This window comes from Myotis davidii, unplaced genomic scaffold, assembly GCF_000327345.1.
Source record: "Myotis davidii unplaced genomic scaffold, ASM32734v1 scaffold30, whole genome shotgun sequence".
Classification (NCBI taxonomy): domain Eukaryota; kingdom Metazoa; phylum Chordata; class Mammalia; order Chiroptera; family Vespertilionidae; genus Myotis; species Myotis davidii.
The window spans coordinates 2,682,748-2,703,158 of record NW_006282874.1 but is presented as its reverse complement, the minus strand read 5'-3'; the positions used below and the strand labels follow the sequence as shown (position 1 = coordinate 2,703,158).

The 20,411-nt window shown below is 49.4% G+C and overlaps 1 protein-coding gene across 1 annotated transcript in view; it reads right to left on the bottom strand.

Annotated features, from left to right (window-relative positions):
* KCNQ3 (potassium voltage-gated channel subfamily Q member 3) overlaps positions 1–20,411 on the bottom strand; it is a gene marked incomplete at its 5' end in the record, with an annotated part of 161,952 nt that overhangs the window by 28,122 nt on the left and 113,419 nt on the right. Inside the window, one exon of the mRNA XM_006753291.2 lies at positions 372–462. Within this exon, the coding sequence (XP_006753354.1) occupies positions 372–462 (91 nt within the window). The remainder of the gene's footprint in view (positions 1–371; positions 463–20,411) is intronic.

The following is a 20,411-nucleotide window of genomic DNA, read 5'->3' as shown; positions in this document are numbered from 1 at the left end:
GGAACAGGGTTTAGAACTTGGCCTTGAGCGGAGTTAGAGACCCTCAGGCTTTAGGAAGGAAAGCAGAGGCAGGGTCCGGAATGGACTATGCCTCTGTGCTAACTTTCAGGGGACTGGGAGCTGTAGCTTAGAATGTAATGGTGCATTGGTTATATCTCATCTAGAATAACAAATGGCACTCCCCAATCCACCCGTGCCCCTGGCAGACCTGACTGTGTGATCTGGGCACTGCTTTCGCATGCGCCTGGGCTTGGCCAGAGACCCCAGGAAGCCCAAACCACTGGGCACAACTGCACCCAAGGGCAGCCTCCTGGCCTTGGCCATGAAAGTCCAACCAGAAACGCAGCGCTGTGGTGGGTCGGCGATCTCACCAGCAGCAGGAGCCAGTCCCCCGAGACAGTCTCGTACTCCTTGAACGTGGTCAGCACGGCCAGGATCAAGCAGCCCAGGACGATCAGGAACCTGGGAGGGAAAGAAGACGGAGTCTGAGGCAGCGCCGAGTCCCGGCTGCTCCGAGGCTGGACGGGGAAAGGTGACAGACAGTGGGATGGACGCCACAACCTCCATTGGGCATGGGCATGTGTCGTGATATTCCGTTTAACCTCGTAACAAAATGCAAGGCGGGTGAGGTTAATATTCCAGTTAAAGAAGGCAAGGCTGTGCATATTTCTGCTTTAACAGTTCATTAGTGGCATCGGTTAGTTAGTTGGAATCCACACTAGAACACCTGGTCCCAACCCCGGGGGCTGCAGGCCCCCCAAAGACCACAGGTCTTCACACGCTTAAGTAAACCATCAGGAATGTGAACGCATGAATGACAAGTCCTGCTCATACCAGATTATGGTGCTAAAACATATGAAAAAGTTCTCAGGGTAAGGAAAACACAAACTCCTTCCGAAACGTGGTCCGTCCCGAGAAGGCCTCGATCACCACGTCTTAGTAAGTTTCCTTTTTGTTTGTTTTGCCTTTTACAGCCAGTAGGTGCTCAAGGAAAGAACCTCTTTCCACTGGGGATCTTCAGAATCACTTGTGAGATTGCCGAGCGTTCTTCCTGCTAGAACAGGAGCCACCACATTGAGGCAGGACGCCATCCCAACACCTGGCCCCAGAGTCCCTCTCGGGTGGGACCCCTTTCGTCTAGTGAAACCGTGTACGGAGCCAGACGAGGTGGAAGTTGCAACCCTTAAGACATGAGACTGCTAACTTCCTCAGCAACACAAATGAAGGAACTGGAGGAGGGCCCTGGCCGGGTAGCTCAGTGGGTTAGAGTGTTGTCCCGATAAGCCAAGGTTGCAGGTTCGATACCTGTTCAGGGCACACACAAGGAGCAACCAATGACTGTATAAATAAGTGGAACGGTCCTGAATTAAAGAACCTCTTTGGGTATTGATGAAGTTAACAGCCTCATAGGGAGGAGACTTCTTGACAATTTCTGTCCAGATTCATATATATTAATTATTGCTTCTTTGAGAGAGAGGAAGGGAGAGGGAGAACGAGAGAAACATAGATGTGAGAGAGAAGCATTGATCGGCTGTCTTCTGTATGCCCTCCACCAAGGGTCGAGCCTAACCTGGGCATGCGCCCTGACCAGGAGTTGAACCAGCGACTTTTTGGTGGTGCATGAGACAATGCCCAACCATCTGAGCCACACCAGCCAGGGGTGGACATTTCATTTTAAAAAACATACAATGACTGTCCACCTCATTCCATAAAGGTTGGGCTAATCAAACAAGCATAAATGTTCACATAGACAGAAAGAAACTGGTGACATCCCTCCTCTTCAAAACGTGCCTGGAGTCTTTGCCTCGTAGCTTCTAGTTTCCTCTGTGGCTTCTACAATCCTATGCAAGTGGTATTTTACATTTCCTAGCACCTTTTGAAAGCTTGAAGTTTGGTAAATTAGTATCGTCTTTTCTCCTTTGGAAAAAGAAATTGCAGGCTTGCCTTTTACCTAAATCATTTTATGGGCCATTAATTGAATAGATAATGTTTCTCAGCCAAGACTGAAGGGTCATTTACCATTTTCCACTTGACAACGACCCCTGATCACAAGAGAGCAATCGGAGAGGTGACACCAGCTGGACAGCACGGACCTGGCTGGAATCAGAAGCTACATGCTTCAGCCCCTTCGTCTGCGTTTGCACATGAGAGAAGTGAGATGACTACCTATATTTTCACTATAGTAAATCTTTGTTTTCATTGGAAATTCTGAATATCAAAAGTCTGCTGGGATGATAGTTTGGTTTTTAAAAAGAAGAGGCTATATTTTGTTCTTTAATGTCCAAGAAATAGCCCTGCTGGGTAGCTCGGTTGGTTAGAGCATTCTCCCCATAAGCCAAGTTTTCAGGTTTGATCCCGTCAGGGCACATACAAGAATCCACAAATGACTGTATAAATAAGTGGAACAACAAATCAATGTTTCTCTCTCAAATCAATAAAATTTGCTTAAAAAAAAAGAAACTGGAGGCGGGAGTTGGTTTTCAGGGCTGGGAATGATGATAGAGAGGACACACCTCACCGCGTGCTGAAGGGTTTTTAAGAACAAGAACATCTAAAATGTTAGGCTTGTGGCCCTGCAACGCAACCCATCAACCACAGCCTGTGGGAGTGGCTTTGTCTTGAGTTGGCATCGGACACGGAGCTGCAGCCCGTGGCTGGGGAGAGAGAAGCGCTCGGCGTCCCACAGTTGACCTCATTCAGAGAGATCCTACCTACGCTCCGTATCCAGAGTGTGTGTAACCCTTGGGGAGATCCCCACGAGGCGTGTGCGGTGGGCCTGCCCCAAGTCTGCTCCCAGTGAGTCACGCCCTGGCATACGCCCCCTCCGTGGGTGCAGGCGGCACTTCTGACTTGCTTCTAACAACAGACCAAGGCAAAGATAATGGAATGTCACTCCCTCAATTAGGTTTCGTTATGCAGCAAAGGCAATGAGAGACGCGCCTGTGACGATGTTCCTTTATGTAAGACTCGATCTTAGCAGGATGGAGCGAGCGAGTTTCCTGCTGGCCTTGGCGTGAGCTATGCTGTGAAGGGGCTGGAGAGCGGCAAGGCAAGAAACGTTGGTGGCTTCTAGGACCCGAGAGAAGCCCCCAGCTGACAGCCAGCATGTAGGTGAGACCCACGACCGGGTGAGCTCGGAGAACCCCCAAGCTGTACAAAGGAACATCACCCAGCCCCAAACTGCTCTGTGACCCCAAGCCCAGGACTCGGTGAAGCTGTGCCCAGCCTACAGAAACCGCGAGACAATAATGTGCTGCTTATAAGCCGCTGTTATGCAGCCATAGAAAACTAACAGTGTGGAATGGGAATCTGTGCCACATGCATCCAGTGTCTACAGAGCAGGGTAAACCCCCGCCCATTCATCAGCTTGAGTCTGGGCTGCGCCTGTGTGTTTGGTCTCTGAGGCTCCACTCCCTGAGGGCGGACACTATCTGGTTTCTCCCTGAACCTCAGTGACTGTCTCAGAGTCTGGCACTTATTAGGAACCCGTGAGTGTTTGGAGAATGGATAGAAATGACTTCAGGGATGAACAACTGCCCCGCTGTTGGAATCAAAGGCAAAGGACATACGGTCGTTCTGGAGAGACAGGCAGAGGGGATGGGAGGGGCTCTGCAGGCCAAGGGAAGGGTATGGACTCGATCCAGCAGGAGATCTTTAAATACACGTAGCTCCATGTCCACACCCACATCACCTACCTCTGTATCTTATCTTCACATCGCTGTCTGTGTTATCAGAAACATCGGACCTGTGGGCCCTGTAAGGCCCAAGAAATCACTTGGTCTGGTAAGGTATTAGGGGTGAGTTCACTAAATGTTTGACCAAATACAGCCGGCTAATTTTTAAAAAACGTGTTTTTGTTGATTTCAGAGAGGAAGGGAGAGTGAGATAGAAACATCAATGATGAGAGAGAACCATTGATTGGCTGCCTCCTGCACGTCCCACACTGGAGATCAAGCCCGCAACCCGGGCATATGCCCTGACCGGGAATCAAATCATGACCTCCTGGTTCATAGGTGGATGCTCAACCACTGAGCCACACCGGCCGGGCCAGCAGGCTAGTTTTTAAGTTGATAATTTTGCATGGGCTGCGAATGACATTGTAAATATCCAAATGGCCTTGGCCAGAAGAAACATTTCCCACTCCTGATCTATATTGACGAAGTCTGCCTGGACAGGACAGCTCCGGGAAGCTGTTGACATGGGTGGATGAGAGAGGGTGAGGGCTGACTGGCGAGATGACAAGGGTCCCATGAGAGTGAGCGAGGGTCTCGGGGGTCTTGGCAGGATCTGTGGTGAATGAGGCGCAGAGGCTGAGCAAGAGGAGCAGCTGTGAGGTCTCGGGGGTGGGTGACAGGGTGGACAAGTGCTGGTCACTGACATCAGGAGCATGCGCACAGAGCCGGCAGGACTGAAAGATGAACCACATCGTGGACCTGCCAAGTTTGAGGCCAAGTGGAAAGAGCCAGCAGGCTGACCGAAGCTCAAGTCTAAAGCTTAGGGCAGTGGTCGGGCCTGGGGACCTCAATCCCTTCCCGTGCTAATAGTCTGGGACCACAGAGTCAGCAGAGGCAACCATTCAGCCTTAACCAATCACCAAAGCACAGGTTCAGCCGGTTCCTATCAGAGGGAGGGAGCAGAGCAGGGCTTTGGCCAGTGGGGGGCAGCAAACGCCAGGCCCCAGGCCAAGCTTGGCATTTCCTTGCCCATCAAGAAGAAAAAGCACCAGCCACCTCAGGGAGTCGCTTTCTGAGATTTGAGAACAATAATTTATTTATAAAGCAAAACGCATGCAGGAAGTTCCTGCACCTGAGAAGAGGAAACGCTTTTTGGCCTCTTGCAGAATTCAATTTGCTCTTTACATTGAACTTGATGCCGGGGTGGAAGCCAGGTTTGCGTGGCTGGACAGTCCTCCCTTCTCCTGTCCTGACTCTCCTCTCCCTGCCTCCCCAAGGATGCTTCTCCTCCTCTGACATGGCGGTTTCCGTCTCTGTGGTTCACCCCACTTTTATGTGCACTCCCCTAACTTCTTTTCCTCTCCTCTCCCCCTTCCTCTCTCCTCTTTCCCCCTTCCTCTCTCCTCACTCCTTGCCCAGTCCTTCCCCGCTGCCTGCCAGAACCTGCAGGAGTGAGCAGGGGCATGTGGGCAGAGTCCTGGGCAGAGCCAACAGCTGCCTTCTGTCTACAGGGTTCGCTGTCTTTGCAAATGAGCCAGTCAGGGTCAAGGGTCTCAGACATGCCCTTAGAGCAGACACTGCCAGTCTCCTACATGCTTCCAGCCTGCTACTCTGCCCTCGTCCACCCAGGCCGGGGTGGGGTGGGGGAGGGGGGAGACAGGGTGGGAGGAAACCAACACAGGAAGCGGCTCTGTAGCTGCTCTTGGGGTCTCAAGTGGAAGGTCCGGGGGCTGGGACGAGAAACCGAGCTGCCAAACCTGTTTGAATGGGGATGTGTGCAATCTCTCCCTAACCAGAGAAAGGCAGGCTGAGCCCCTAACAGAGCAGGTGTTGCTGACGCCATCCTTGGCACTGTCCTGATCCTCAGGCACCACCGCTGGTCTTTGATCTCAAGCAGGAGACAAAAGCTACGGCTCCCCATCCGAAATGCCCCAGAGGTAAAGGACCCACTGTGTGCCGGGGATCTCCCTATTCCCTGAGTCAGCCCGAGGGCTTCTGGGAATCACAGTGCACAGCCCAAGGGACTGGCTGACGAAGCTCACAGCTCACAGCTCACATCTACCTCTTTCCAGGCCTCAGTGTCTGTCTGTGACATGAGGGGACTGAGTTACAGGATCCCAAAGGCCATCGGGGCACTTCCTGTGGGTTCAGGCTTCCGGGCCGGTGAGAAGGCCCGAAAGAGCTTTCTAAGACAAACAGGCTGGAGTTTCCTTCTCGGCTGTCACTCACCACCGGGGCCTGTTTCCTCACCTGTAAAGGGGAACGACAGTGGCTCCTAATTCAGGGCTGTGGTGAGAAGTAAACGAGACGGACAATGCTCAGACTCTACCGCCGGCCTGGTGCAGCGCACAGGTCAGTATCTGCTAGCGATGACCTGCTAGCAACTGCAGGAGTGAATTTTAGCTCCAGTGGGTCAGGCCGATGACTGAGTCCCACATGGTTGAAGGAACGTGTTGCCATTCCATCTGACGTGGGTTCCTTATTCAGAATGGGCAGATCAACTAAGAATTGGATGAGGCCCTAGCTGGATGCTGAGTCCCATGATGCACTGCACCAGCTACACCAGTCTGAGTCCCATTTGGCTACTTCTGCAGGGCTGCTTGTCACTGTCCTTGGATCCATCCAGCCTCCAAAAGAAGACCACCGTTATGTCTAGGTGGCATGGGAAAGGTGAAGGCCTCTGCCAGGGTTACCAGCCTCTCCAGACCCACTACTCTGTTCCAGGCCTCTGACCTCCTCCACACTAGCAAGAGCCTCAGCCGAAATACACAACAGTCCCATTAACACTGCAGCCAACACCCTCCCCCCCGCCTCCTGCCCCAGCACCTGTCTTGATCGGACACTTCCAGATAGAGGGGAGGCTATCGAAGCTCTGGCAGGTCACATTCTCTTCTCCCTGAGGGCTAGAGACAGAAGCCAGTAGGTCCATCTTCCCACTCCAGCACGACACCTGGGCCAGGCTGACTGGCAGACACACTGGGATCTGGGCCAAACATGTGGGGAGAAATAGGCCATCTCTGGATGTTTCCTTTTTCCTCCAGAACAAGCCATATCTCTGACCATCCTGAGATGCTGATATCAGTCTGGTTCCCAACCCCCTCTCCCCAAGAATGGCATCCAACTCATCCTGGGCATGCTTCCACGTGTCAGGACTGCGCTGGGGACCGCCCTCTCTGCAGAGCCTGGTTACCAACATAGCATTTTTATTCAACATGTCAAAACTGCATCCTAAGAGAGTAGGTGCTATAAAGTGATGGGAGTTTGTGTTTTGAGCATCTTCTTCATGTTGCAGGCATCTGCCATGTTCTTCTCATAACAGTACCACAAAGGAAAAAAGGAAAGGTTTGGGGGTCTAATTGTACCAAGGCTTAAGATGATCTCCAGGTACCCACCCACCATTCACATGTGTAGTTAATTCCCCCTGAGGAAAGGTGGCAGGGACCTGTGATGAGTTTCTAACCAATAGAAAGAAGTCAAAGAGGGATATCACTTCTGCAATTAGGTTACAAAAGACTGTGACTGCCATCTTGCTGGTGGACTCTCTCTTGCTGGCTTTGATGAAGCAAGCTGCCACGCTGGAGAGGCCCACATGGTATGGGACTAAACGTGGCTTTCATCCAACAGCCAGCAAGGAATGAAGACTCTCAGTCCTACAGCCCCAAGGAACCAAATTCTCCCCACAACCACAAAAGGGGGCTGGAAGAGAATCCTCCCCGAGTCGGGCCTTCAGATGAGCCCCCAGCCCTGGCGGATACCTTCATTGTAGCCTCTGTGAGCTACCTGAACACAAGGCCCAGGTAAGCCATGCCGGGATTCCTGATGCCCCGAAACTGAGATAACGAATGTGTGCTGTATGAAGCCACTAAGTTTTGTGGTAGTTGGTGTGCAGTAACAGATAACTAACACTAGTTAGCCAGGATCCGAATTGGGGCTCACCACCTGGTGGCCTCGGGTAGGTTTATTTTTCTGAACCTCCATTTCTCATCGATAACACAGGACAATTCAAAGGACTTTCATTCTCTTAGTCGACCCCAGTCTTTGCTGCTAAGAGATTGCACAGCACAGCAGAAGTCCTTGTAACCAAAAACCACTCCTCTGACGACGTCTCCGTGCAAATATCCTTGACGATTTCCCAGCAGCCTCTGTCCTCGCTGTGCCTGGTTTTGCGGGCCAGTCTCTGCCTCCCCCATCGGGTACAGCACCTAACAGTACAATATGAACCATTTGCAAAGTCGAAAGGCAGAGTTACAATAGGTTCAGGGTTTCATAAAGTTGATAGATATGAGGATGGATAGCTGTGCTAAACATACCAAAGCCATTAACAAAGGACAATCCTCCTGGAACAACGAAAGACAAATCGATTGATGCTTCAAAGGATTAAAAGGATCAGACAATCCTCCTCCTGAATGTTGAGAAAATGAAATGTGAGGTTCTCTTGTGTTATCATGTAATTTCGGCATAGAAAATATATCCCCAAATTAGCCCTTGATTCAGTCTTTGTTCCTTCTAACAAGCAGAGCATTGTTGCAATTATAACCTACATTTTGCCGCCTACGAGATAAACATTTGAATAACTTTTTTTTTTTTTTGGTGATAAAGTACTCATACTTTTCTCCACTGTTGATATGAAGTTTTGGTTCCCATTTTTAGCAGATTCTCTTTAAGTAGATGATTCCCCCTACCTGTGGAATAAAGGGGTCCTCTAACTCTACTTCATGGGATTCTTATCTGTATAGATGGGGGATCCCCGTCCCCACTGAGTGCTGGGGGTAGAGTCCTTATTCTATCTCGAGAAAAGGAATTTTCTGAGACTCTCACGGGAAGATGAGCTATTTTTATTTTCATGGAATTACATCCCTTGGATTCCAAAGTCCTATTTCCCTTAGTCCAGTCATTGAAGAAGTGTAGCTGGGGCTTCAGTAGAGCTAGGAACAAAGCCAGTGTCCAGAGTTTCCATTCCACGTTGTACCAGGTCCAGTTCAGCATCAGGCTGGTTGCAGTCCATTAGTCCACTGTGTGTGGGGGGTCCACATGGCCATGAACCATGTGGGTAAATGCAGGAGAGCAGGAGCGTGAGAGCCCCACAAGCCAGGAATCAACCAAGAACACGAGAGAGTGGACTCATCTGTTTACAAGACAAAATATTCCAAATTTCATGCCCTTGCAGTGGCCACACCCTTTTGGACAATGACCTGTTCCCAAGAATGACTGATAGACCAATACCTTCCAGGAGTCACCCCGACTTTACTGGGAGTAAGTCTATTCTCCTCCCTGTCTGGTCCCTTCCCTGAGTGATCGGGGAATGGACCGGTGGCTCCCTGGGGAATGTAAAGCTGTAGCTTCCAGGCAAAGCTGCTCCATGACATGCCTATAATATCTGGCCTTCCATTGGCTCCTTTCCTGTTATTAATAACTAGTTAATTACAGCTGTACCAGGAAGACCAAGTGGACTCAAAGAGAACCAAGTGTGTGAACTGCCTAGGGTTCTGGAGAAGAGCAGGCGTTTATCAGATGCGAGTTTCTTACCCCTTTCTTTCTCATCTTATATTCACTGGGGAGTGTAAAAATATTTGCCTTTAATAGTACAGTCGCTCTCCGGATCTCAGGTTCCCCATCCACACATCCAACCAACCAAGAATTGAAAATATTGGAGAAAAAAAAAAGTTAGGTTGCTGCCAACATGCCCTGTGTATTTTGGTCTATGATGGCTGTGTCTGTACTGAATATGTACACACTTTTTTCTTGACTTTATTCCCTGAACAATATATTACTACAACTATCTATATATATAAAAGCCTAATATACAAATTGTCCCTGTGGGAGTTCGACCAGGAGACCGACTGCTTGCTATGATGTGTGCTGACCACCAGGGGGGTGGCTCAGAATGAAGAAAGGCTCCAGCTGGCAGCTGGCAGCCGGGGAAGGGAGGCCCCAGCGGGCAAATGGAACGCCCTGATTGGCCCTGATTGCTGTGTACCATGAATTTCGTACACCAGGCCTCCAGTTTACATAATATTTACACTGTATTAGGTATAATAAGTACTCTAGAGATGACTTAAAGTAGACGGGAGGATGTATGTAGGTTATATGCAGATATCACACCATGCTAAATAAGGAACTTGAGTGTCCCTGGGTTTTGGGATCCACAGGGTCCCTAAAACAATCTCCCACAGATACTGAGAGACAACTGTGTAGAGCAGGGGTGGGGAACGTCCAGCCCTCGGGCCCTATAAGGCCCTCGAAATCATGTGGTCTGGGGTGAGTTAAATGTTTGACCAAATATAGCAGGCTAATTTTTTTAAGCTGATAATTTTGTATGGCCCAGGAATCCTATATATAAAAAAAAGGGTAATATGCAAATTGACCCTAAAGGCAGAATGATTAGGAATGTCCGGTCACTATGACGCACAATGACCACCAAGGGGCAGACGCTCAATGCAGGAGCTGCCACCTGGTGGTCAATGCGCTCCCACAGGGGGAGCTCCACTCAGCCACAAGCCCTGCTGATGGCTGCAAGCAGCAGTGGCGGGAGCCTCTCCCTCCTCCTCGGCAGCATTAAGGATGTCCAACTGCGACTTAGGCCCGCTCCCCATAAAGAACGGGCCTAAGCTGCAGTCGGACATCCCCCAAGGGCTCCTGGGCTGCCAGAGGGATGTCTGACTGCCAACTTAGGCCTGATGTCAGTGGGGAGTGGGCCTAAGCCATCAGGTGGACATACCCAAAGGGGTCCCAGACTGCGAGAGGGTGCAGGCCAGGCTGAGGGACCCCCCTAAGTGCATGAATTTTCATGCACTGGGCCTCTAGTGATGTTATAAATATCCAAGTGGTCCTTAGCAGAAAAAAATGAAATGTGACCCAGGCTCACATTCTAGAGCTCCCTGTGGGATCAGCTTGAAGCTACCCTCCATGGGTCTTTACTAAAATTGTCCCTTGTTTTATCCCTGGTATACAGCAAACATCAAATTTCTTAAAAAACATCCACGTTCTTGAAATGAGGTAAGAGAACAGTACTCATAAATAAGCACACGGAAACCTCTATCTGTATCTTGATCTCTACCCATCGCTATCTGATCCACACACCAACCTATAGAGCCACAGGTGTGCAATAGAGGTACAAGTTTGACCATCTAAACCAGCGATTTTCAACCTTTTCTATCTCATGGCACACATAAATGAATGACTAAATCTTGCGGCAGTCATTGTTATGATTAATGTGACTGTTATTTTGTATTACTCCATCAAACCCAGTGCTTGGGAATTTGTACATTCTCAATAACTGGAAGCAGCTGTCATTATTCCAATACACTTGGAATTCATCAAACATAGATGATCTTTGGGTAACTCCACCAAGAAATCCTATAACATTTCATTTTCTCTCAGACACAATTCATTGTAAGACTCATCACTGTATAAACTACTAAGAAAGCGAAACTGCCAATTAAATTATTACAGTCACTGATTGTATTTCACATCCTCATTTCAGAGATGTTAAAATGGGGCCACATAAGCATTTAGCGCGGATGAAACAGAGGTAGATAAAACTGCCTTACAGCTGAGTCCTTTAGGACAAAGCCTTTAACAGACAAGGTGTGAGGACATGACTCCGAGTGTGTTGGAGGGACTGGGTGGATCCTACGTCCCCAGCACCAGCAGGGCCTCAGCACTGAAATATGGGTCCATGTTTATTTAGCCTAAGCCCTTCCGTTCCTACTGAAGCTGTTAGAGCCCCAAGTTTGAATCTCTACACTGAGCATGTCAAACTCGCGGCCCACAGGCTGCATGCCTCCTTTATTTGGCCCATGTTAGCCTTTGAGTTTGACATGCTTGCTCTACACATTTCCCATCTTTCATTTCCCAGGAACAGAAGTCCTGTGTTTTCATGGATCTAAGCTTCCGGGGCTCCCCTGGGCGAGCAGCGGGATGCGAGCCAGGTGCTGGGATTCGGGAACCCTGCAGGCATCCTCCGTGCTACCCGCTCCGCTTTGTCCTGACTCACCCAGACAGGCACCCCTATTTACAACGACCTGGCGTGGAATCCCAATTCTCTTCCCACATCTGGATGGCTTTTCCATCTTTTTCTAAAATATGTTTTTACAGATTTCAGAGAGGAAAGGCAAGGGAGAAAGAGAAACATCTGTGGTGAGAGAGAATCATTGAGCGGCTGCCTCAAACACACACCACACTAGGGATCGAGTCCGCAACCAGGGCATGTGCCGTTGACCAGATTCGAACTCAGGACCCTTTATTTCACAGGCCAACACTCTATCCACTTAGCCAAACCAGCTAGGACAGGGGTGGGCAAACTTTTTGACTCGAGGGCCACAATGGGTTCTTAAAGTGGACTGGAGGGCCGGAACAAAAGCATGGATGGAGTGTTTGTGTGAACTAATATAAATTCAAAGTAAACATCATTACATAAAAGGGTACGGTCTTTTTTTTTTTTTTTTTTTTAGTTTTTTTCATTTCAAACGGGCCGGATCCGGCCCGCGGGCCTTAGTTTGCCCACGGCTGAGCTAGGACAAGATATTCCATCTTTTAACAGGAAATACAGCCTGGCACCACAGGGCTAAGGTCCTTCTTTCCGGACCACTAGGTGAGGAACAGAGGCTCTGGGAGAAGGAGGAGGAAGTGTGAAACCATCCCAAGTAGGCACTCACCTCCCTCACCCACATGGTGCCTGGTCTTTTTAGTGCCTTCAGGCTGCAGACCGAGGGAAAATGCCAGCAGGTAATTGGTGGATTACTTACTTTCTTCCCATGCCCTGGAGTCTTTTCACATTCAGACAGAAAAACTGGTCCTCTCAGACCCAAACCCAAAAGTGTCAACACCTTCTATTTCCTGATCCCATGAGCGCTTTCCTACCAGTGGCTCCAGGTTTCTTTGGAGAGAGAGCCAAAGGCAGACCAGACGCAAAGTCATATGCAAAGTAATATTTGGGTCTCACACTGTTTCCCTCTTCCCCCCATCAGATTTTTCTCTTTCTCTCCTTTTGGAAATCTCACTAGAATGGAAACATTTAGTGGCTTCACGTTTCCAAAAGGAGAGTGATTAAAGCGAAAGCGTGAGCCACTCACCAAGGCTGGCACCACGGAGACACATCTGGGTGCCCAGCTGCAGTGAACAAACAAGAGCCATCATGGCTGATTGTTCTCAGCAATTTCCTGGTCTCCCCGAGATCCACACTCATATCTCAAGGCTCCTGGATTTTACATGCACTCACTCCATCCTTCATTCAATACATGTTCACAGAGCAACGAGTTACTCTGTACCGAGCCCGGTGCCAGGGACAGAGTGGACTCCAGACTTGTTCTGACCTCGAGATAGAAGTGGAGGCCCAGGATGGTCAAGAGCATTTTACTTCATAAATGCTCAGGTTAGCAGCTCTCAGCTACAATTCCAAAAATGCACAGCTCCCTGGCATTGAGACCCCTCCCTGTCACCTATTTCTTTTTTTAAAATTAAATATATTTTTATTGATTTTGGAGAAGAAGGGAGAGGGAGAGAGAGATAGAAACATCAATGATGAGAGAGAATCATTGATTAGCTACCTCCTGCATGCCTCCTACTGGGGATCGAGCCCTTAACCTGGACATGTGCCCTGACCAGGAATCAAACTGTGACCTCCTGGTTCACAGGTCATCACTCAACCACTGAGCCGCACCAGCCGGGTGGAACATGTCATTCTTGATGACTGCTGTATCTGGAGACAGTGGCTGGGCCCAGCCAGCGCTCTTGGAACAGTCGTTCTATGAGTGGCAGGGACCTGCTGACCCTCATCAGTCCCTGCATGGGCTGGGGCTCCACGTCCTTTCGACCTCTGCGTTTTGGGAACATATGATCAGTTCCAAATATGACCTTGTAAATCTGGACTGCCGGGTGGGGATGGCTATCCTCTACCTCCCACAAACAACAGCAGCACAATATCCAAGGGGTGTGATATCGTTCCTAGCAGAGGGAAATAAATCACCATCCCACTCTCTTCTCTTTGTAAAGATGATTAAGGAAAAATAGAGAAAGGTTTTCAAAAGCCTGAGGCAGTTCTGTTTTGCTCTGAAAAAATTGTAGCAGACACTGCCCATGCTCTGGCCAAGGCTCTCGAACAAGCTCCCTGGGCTGCTGCCTCCAACGAGCTTTACCTGCTATTCTTTGGTGGAAGTAGCCCATGAGAATGGCTTTATCTGTGGGGGCGGGGCTTGGCCAATGACTGCTGGGTGGGGTGAGGTGGGTGAGGGCCAGCTTCCCAGGCTCACAATCTAGAGCTCCCTGTGGGATCAGCTTGAAGCTACCCTCCGTGGGTCTTTACTAAAAGTGTCCCTTGTTTTATATTCTGTACCTTAGTTGGATTTGGGGGACCCTGATGTAAGACAAAGGGGAGACTTGGGAACGAGGGTCCGTAGTTATCAGTAAACAGAATGATTTATGCCAAAAAGCACAAAGAGGCACATTTCTCTGTAATAAACTCATGATCCACGGAGAGGAGCCACATTTCGTGGAAGAGTTGCAGACTTGGAGGCTGGAGAAAGGGGAGATGGGAAGCTTTAAACAGAGATGAAGGCTGAACCACGTGGGAATATAAAACAATGACAACAACAAAGACAGCAATAACAATAGCCCTGACGCTCAGGAAAGTCTGCTCGTTCCCAGCTGTCGTGTGTGACATTCAGAAGGACGTGAGGGGAGAAAGGGCTGCGTTCCAGGTCTGGGATGTCACGGGCCTCAGTGGGGAAGCACTGACCCTTTCACAGGATCAGGTCTGTGCCGGACTTCTCAGCCAGAGAGCCCCAGGCAAACATGACCACACTCCAGCTGACAGGCAGAAACAGAATGTTGTGGTCCAGCTAGAATTGCAAGAAATACTAATCATGTTCTGCTAACTGAGATTGTTTTATTCTGATTAAAGAAGGCGCATCCTAACCTGGCTGGGAGGTGCGCATGGGACCTGGGAGCTCACCTGGAGATGCAGCCCTCCCTCCCCATCGGGAGCTGCCTGTGATCATGGACAGATGAACAGCTGCCAGCCCTTTGAAAACATTCAGCCCTTCCATACCACCAGCCTTTGAAGACCCCCAGCCTTTGCACACCTGCAGGCCTTTGCAAATCTGCAGACCTGTTAACTGCCCATTTGGCACACCCTTTTGCCTACTTCCCAAGTAATCTTCATCCTTCTATGCCAGTGGTTCTCAACCTTCTGGCCCTTTAAATACAGTTCCTCATGTTGTGACCCAACCATAACATTATTTTCATTGCTACTTCGTAACTGTAATGCTGCTACTGTTATGAATCGTCGTGTAAATCTCTGATATGCAGGATGGTCTTAGGCGACCCCTGTGAAAGGGTCGTTCGACCGCCAAAGGGGTTGCAACCCACAGGTTGAGAACCGCTGATCTATGCAATATAAGCAGCTGGCTTATGGGGATGCAGAGCAGATTTCTGTGGATGGCCTGCTGCTCCCACAGTGCCGGCAGGACTGGAATAAACTTTGCTCATGTATGATTCAACCCTGTCTCTGCTTCACTGGCTCAAGTAGTGACAGGCAGCCCGGCCCCACTGACTGTCCCTGAAAAGGGAAGCTGGCTCCCACCAGTGGTGCCACAGGGCTAGAGCCCGTTCCACTGGGATCTCCAAGGACAGGGAACCTCAGCTGACATCTGGGTTTCACAATTTTGTTTGCAAAGACCCCCGCGAAAGGGACAAATACACAAACCGCTGGTAGTACACATCCAAGAAAGTGAAAACTCCACTCACGGGGTGCGAGCAGAGTGATCGAGGAGCTTCTTGCAGGGAGAGAGCACAGCCCGTCATGCGGTTATTTGCAGCGAAAGAAGCCCTTATTAGCTCACTGTCCTGCCCCACAGCACAGGGAGGGAAGCACAGAGAGTGTGAGCTGCTGTCAGTCACTCCAAGAGTTCAACGTGGTGAGCTGGGGCCAGTGCCCAGGACCCCTGGCAGCTGACTGCTAAACCCTCAGGCATTTTTCAGGCCGCAGTTAAATACAGCTGGTATCAAAAGCTAAAGTATACAAACTTGCAATAAATTGTATTAAAAATGAAGGTGACAAAGGCTTAGAACTCATCGCTATCTACTTATTTTACGTCTCTCTCTTCTCTATGCCCTTGAGGTGATGTATGGCGTTGGCTGTCAGTGTGGGAGAAATACAACGGTGCATATTTCTTCCCTGTGTTCGTGATGTCATGTTGGTAGTTTGAAATCGACTATGGTGGGATCATTTATATGATAGAAATCAGGAACCCAGTGGCAAACTGGGGTTCTGCCCTGACCCTACTCAGAATCGGCTGTTAGACATTGTTTTTTATTATTATCTAAAGTTTTACATATGTCTTCTTTTTCCCCAATTGACCCCCCTCCCTAAGAAATCAGAAAGGTTATATGCACCCCTATGTTCATAGCAGCACAATTTACAATGGCTAAGATTTGGTTGTTAGACATTTACCAACACGCCACGGGAGAAGAGTCCTAGAAAAGTGTCCAGTGTGCAGAGGAAATAAATGAAACGGCTTCACTCATTCATCCATTGCTGATAACCCACTAAGCGGGAAAAGTCTGGTCTGTTTCACTTCAAAACCTATGTCCTTCCCATGTACCATGAAATGGTAAAATCTTCCTGGAAACACTCAGTTTAAAAATAGAATGTTCCCTTGCTCCTCAGAAAATAGGAAATTTCCCTTCCTGCAGAAGGTAGAATATTAAAAACTCGTACCAGAAGCACAAGCCCCTGCTCACTTCCTTGCCTCTATTTCTTGCCCACAGAGAAATGGTGTTTGTGTGTGTTATTGTTGAGCTTTCTTTTCTTAAACATGGGCCTTTGCTTCAGAAGTAACCTTGGTGCTAACCTCTACCTGAGGCTCCTCCACCCCCTACGCCCTCTGTGAGGTGAGTATTCTGGCCTCCACCTGTGGGTGAGAAGATCCAGAGGAGGAATGTGATTGGCAAAGGTCAACGCCAGCAAATGGGACAACTGGGAATGGAGCACAGACTCATCTTTCTGGAAGCGTGTATCCTCTGACAGTTTTCTGGAACTGCACCGTGCACAGCAGTCACGGGGACCTCACAAAGCACAGACTCCATTCAGCGGGTCTGGGGGGAGGCCTGGCATGCTGCCAGGGGCTGCCATGGTCTCAGGTCACGTTGGGTGAGCAGCTCTATGCACGCTCTGCCCTGTGCCTGCCTACACAGGGTGAGTGGGTTTCCCAGAGCTCACCCCTCGGTGAGGGTCAGTTCTCGGTTCATCCTCTTTTCTTGGGGACCTAACTGGACCAGGTGGGCAGCTGTCTGTCCGCACTGGGGTCTGGCTGCCTCCCCGCCTCCTCTCTGTGTCTAGGCCATAGCGGTGTTTTCCCTGGAGCCTCACAATTTCCCTGCTCTCCTCTCAGCCCACGCACAGCAACTGCCTCTGTGAATAAATGCTCTCTGAGCCTGCAGCCCAGGCCCTCACATCCAGTTTTCATAAATAGCCACTGTGAGCTGTTTAAATGCAAGTCTGATGATGTCACTCTGGTTCAAGAAATGGGAAGGCAGCGAGCCCCTTGTCCCAAATCCTCATTAACCAGAGCACGGAGTTTTTATCTACTGTGAATATTGTGGTTCACCCCAAAATTTAATTAAAAAGAAAATAAAAACCCAGCCAGCATGGCTCAGTGGTTGAGCATTGACCTGTGAACAAGGTCACGGTTTGATTCCCGGTCAGGGCACACGCCCAGGTTGCAGGCTGGATCCCCAGTATGGGACGTGCAAGAGGCAGCCGATCAATGATTCTCTCTCATCACTGATGTTTCTATCTCTCTCTCCCATCTTCTCTGAAATCAATAAAAATATATATTTTTAAAAATAAACATAAAATATTTTGTTGCCCCCCAAAAAGTAAGAATACCTCGAACCAATCGAATCTGTTTCCTCAGTTTTACAGGAGAGGAGAGGACTCCCAGGGAGGTCCGAGCCCTCACCCGAGGTCCCAGGAAGGCAACTGCGGGAGGAGCATGCGTCCCAAGACCCTGTTGACATTTCCCTTGAGTTTCTGGTTCTCTCGCCATGGCACCAGGCTCGGCATCGCCAACCACTTTCTCTCCACTTCCCCCCCCAATGCTGTTTCCCCAAGATCGCTGCTGCATGAGGTCCTACTGGCCGAGAGCAGCATACTCAGGTCTGCGTGTTTCTCCAGAATTGCTCCTGCGAGTCCAACCACCAGAACCACAGAGAGATGTGCAGACTCGGGGTTTGTTTTCATTAGCAGCCTGTCTCGGACCAGACGGACGGCTTGGCCACGAGGGCCTAAGCTCACGCTTAGGACAGTTAGGGATAAAAAAGGGACAGTGACCACAGCCACCACTTCCTGCCCAGATTGGAGGGGGGATCTTTAGAGCTTTGTATGAGGCACCAACTGGGGCAAAAGCCAGCGGATTTTCACGATCAAGCGAATGCAGAAGCTGTGGAAATTCATACTCCGGGCCCTGAGCAGATGAACTTTCCCCCTAAAGTATTATTCTTCTCAAAAATATCAAGAATATTTTACGATGAGGGAAATCCCTCCTTTAATCACAGAAACCTCCAAAGAAAGCCTGTGTTTCCATGTAGGCGTACAAGAGTCCCTAAAGTAGGTGAATTCCCAGATCAGCCCACTGGTCACAAAAGCATCCGGCACAAGACATTGGAGAGCAGATTCACGGTGGCTCAACAGGCACTCCTGGAGTGAATACCCGTATAGAAGCCTACTGTTCGCAGGGCAACAACAGCGATTGGTATGTAATTGCTGGCCACGCTGCACGGTCTAGTTAGACCCAGAGAAGGGGGCTCAGCGTGGCCTTAGACAGAAAAAGCACGCTGTCTCTGGGTTGGTGGCGAAGACATCAGAAGGACTCCAAGAGGAGCAAAGTCTGGAGATGGGGGTTGTCTCTCCTTTGCCAGGTACAGTGAGGAGGCATCCGACTGCGGAGAGAGCCAAGGGCCATGTGTGGATGGCTTCCCATCTGAGCCAAGAACTCTATGCTCGTGCCCTCGGCTGTGGGACGGTGTAGGACGGTTTCACACGCATGGACGTGCCTGTGGGTGGTACTCAGGGAGCTTGTCGCAGTGTTCATATTGGGAAGTGCTGAATGTAGATTTGAAAAAACATCGAATTTAGCACATCAGACACATAACTCACAGACAGGACTGCTTGGGATCCGGCTGAAGTTATGGGAGTAAGAACCAGTGCGCTTACACAGAGAGAAAAATACCAAATCAACACCAGCTTGGATGGAACAAACATCATGAAGGTGACCAGGAGCGATCGGTAACTGACAAACCCTTGGCTACAGCCAGACATCAGTGGTGGTTATCGGTTGTCTTGTCCAAGGACATACTGTATGTGACAGTGCTTTGCTAATTCTGTCTGTCCATTCACAATGTGGGAATTCACACACCAACAAAACAAGTTACTGAGAAACTGTGGACTTTTCACAGAAGGAAGGAGGGAAGGAGGGAGGGGAGAAAGGAAGAATTTTTAAGGACCTACTAAGCACCCATGTGGAACCTGGGGATTCGGAGCGCAATGAGTCACACCGTTTTGCTAGAGTAAATTTTGAGTTCAGTCATATGGAGGGTAGTCATATTGAGCTTAGTACGTCTTGTCAGGCGGGACTATCATTTATGTTAATTGCGACGACGGTGTTTAAGGAATTCTAGTGTAGGATTCCCAATGCACTGTGACCCCTGAGAAAGCCGAAATGCCACCTAGGACGATCGTGCTTTCCGCACCGAGTGACATCAGCCTTCAGTGCTCACCAGCATACCACGGAGGAGAACTTGTTCTAAACGCACCGTCTGGGACTCTCCCTTGTGGACGCCGGTCCTGTATGCCTGGGATGTGGCTGGGCTCATCTGAACTGCTGAGAAGCCTGAGGGATTCTGAGGCGGTAGATGCACACTATGAGAGACTAAGCTACTGGGGGCAGGGACCTTACTTCTGACACCTCGGTCTGGGGCACAACGGCTGGCATACGGCAGGTGTGGAGTAAGTGTTGGTAAACATAAAAAGGAATAAACTATTAAAATCTGATAACAAATCTCAGCTCCAGAATAATATTGTTTCCAAATGGATTGAACGTATTGATTTAAAATTTACTCCAGCATTCTTCCAGAAAGTGGGAGATAGCCCATAATTAAAATTCACACACATACAACACAAATAGAATGAGTGCTTTTTAAAAGTTAACTTTATGGATTGACTAGCCAGGCCCAAGCTGATGGCAGTGGAGACTCTAAGCATCTATGTGCCCTTGAACGTGAGGCACAGTGGAGACTCTATGCCAGTGAATGTGAGGCAACGCTCTTCTGAAGAACATTTCTCCTCACTCCCTCCCCCGCCCCCCCCGAATCTGAGCTGGCTCCCAATGTTTGGTCTCAGTTACATGGAGTCTGACACACCAACCCATCAGTCACAGAACACATTGCTCCCTGGAGAACCAAACCCAAAGCGTGCTCTCTCATCCTGCCTCTCTCTGTGAAAAGTGTTAGAATTAGATTTAGGGTGGCTACTTGCTTCAAAGGGAACAGGACATTTCTTTTTTGTGAGTGTCTGGAAAATGAACTCAACTCCATTCCGTGCTCAACTCAAACACCTGGATCTGGATCCTTTCTGAGCTTTCCACAACATTCTGCCCATTAGAATCTGCTTTGCTCAGCATCTGCCACATAACAGTAATTCAATCCACTGGGATGATGGACGGACGGAAGGAAGGAAGG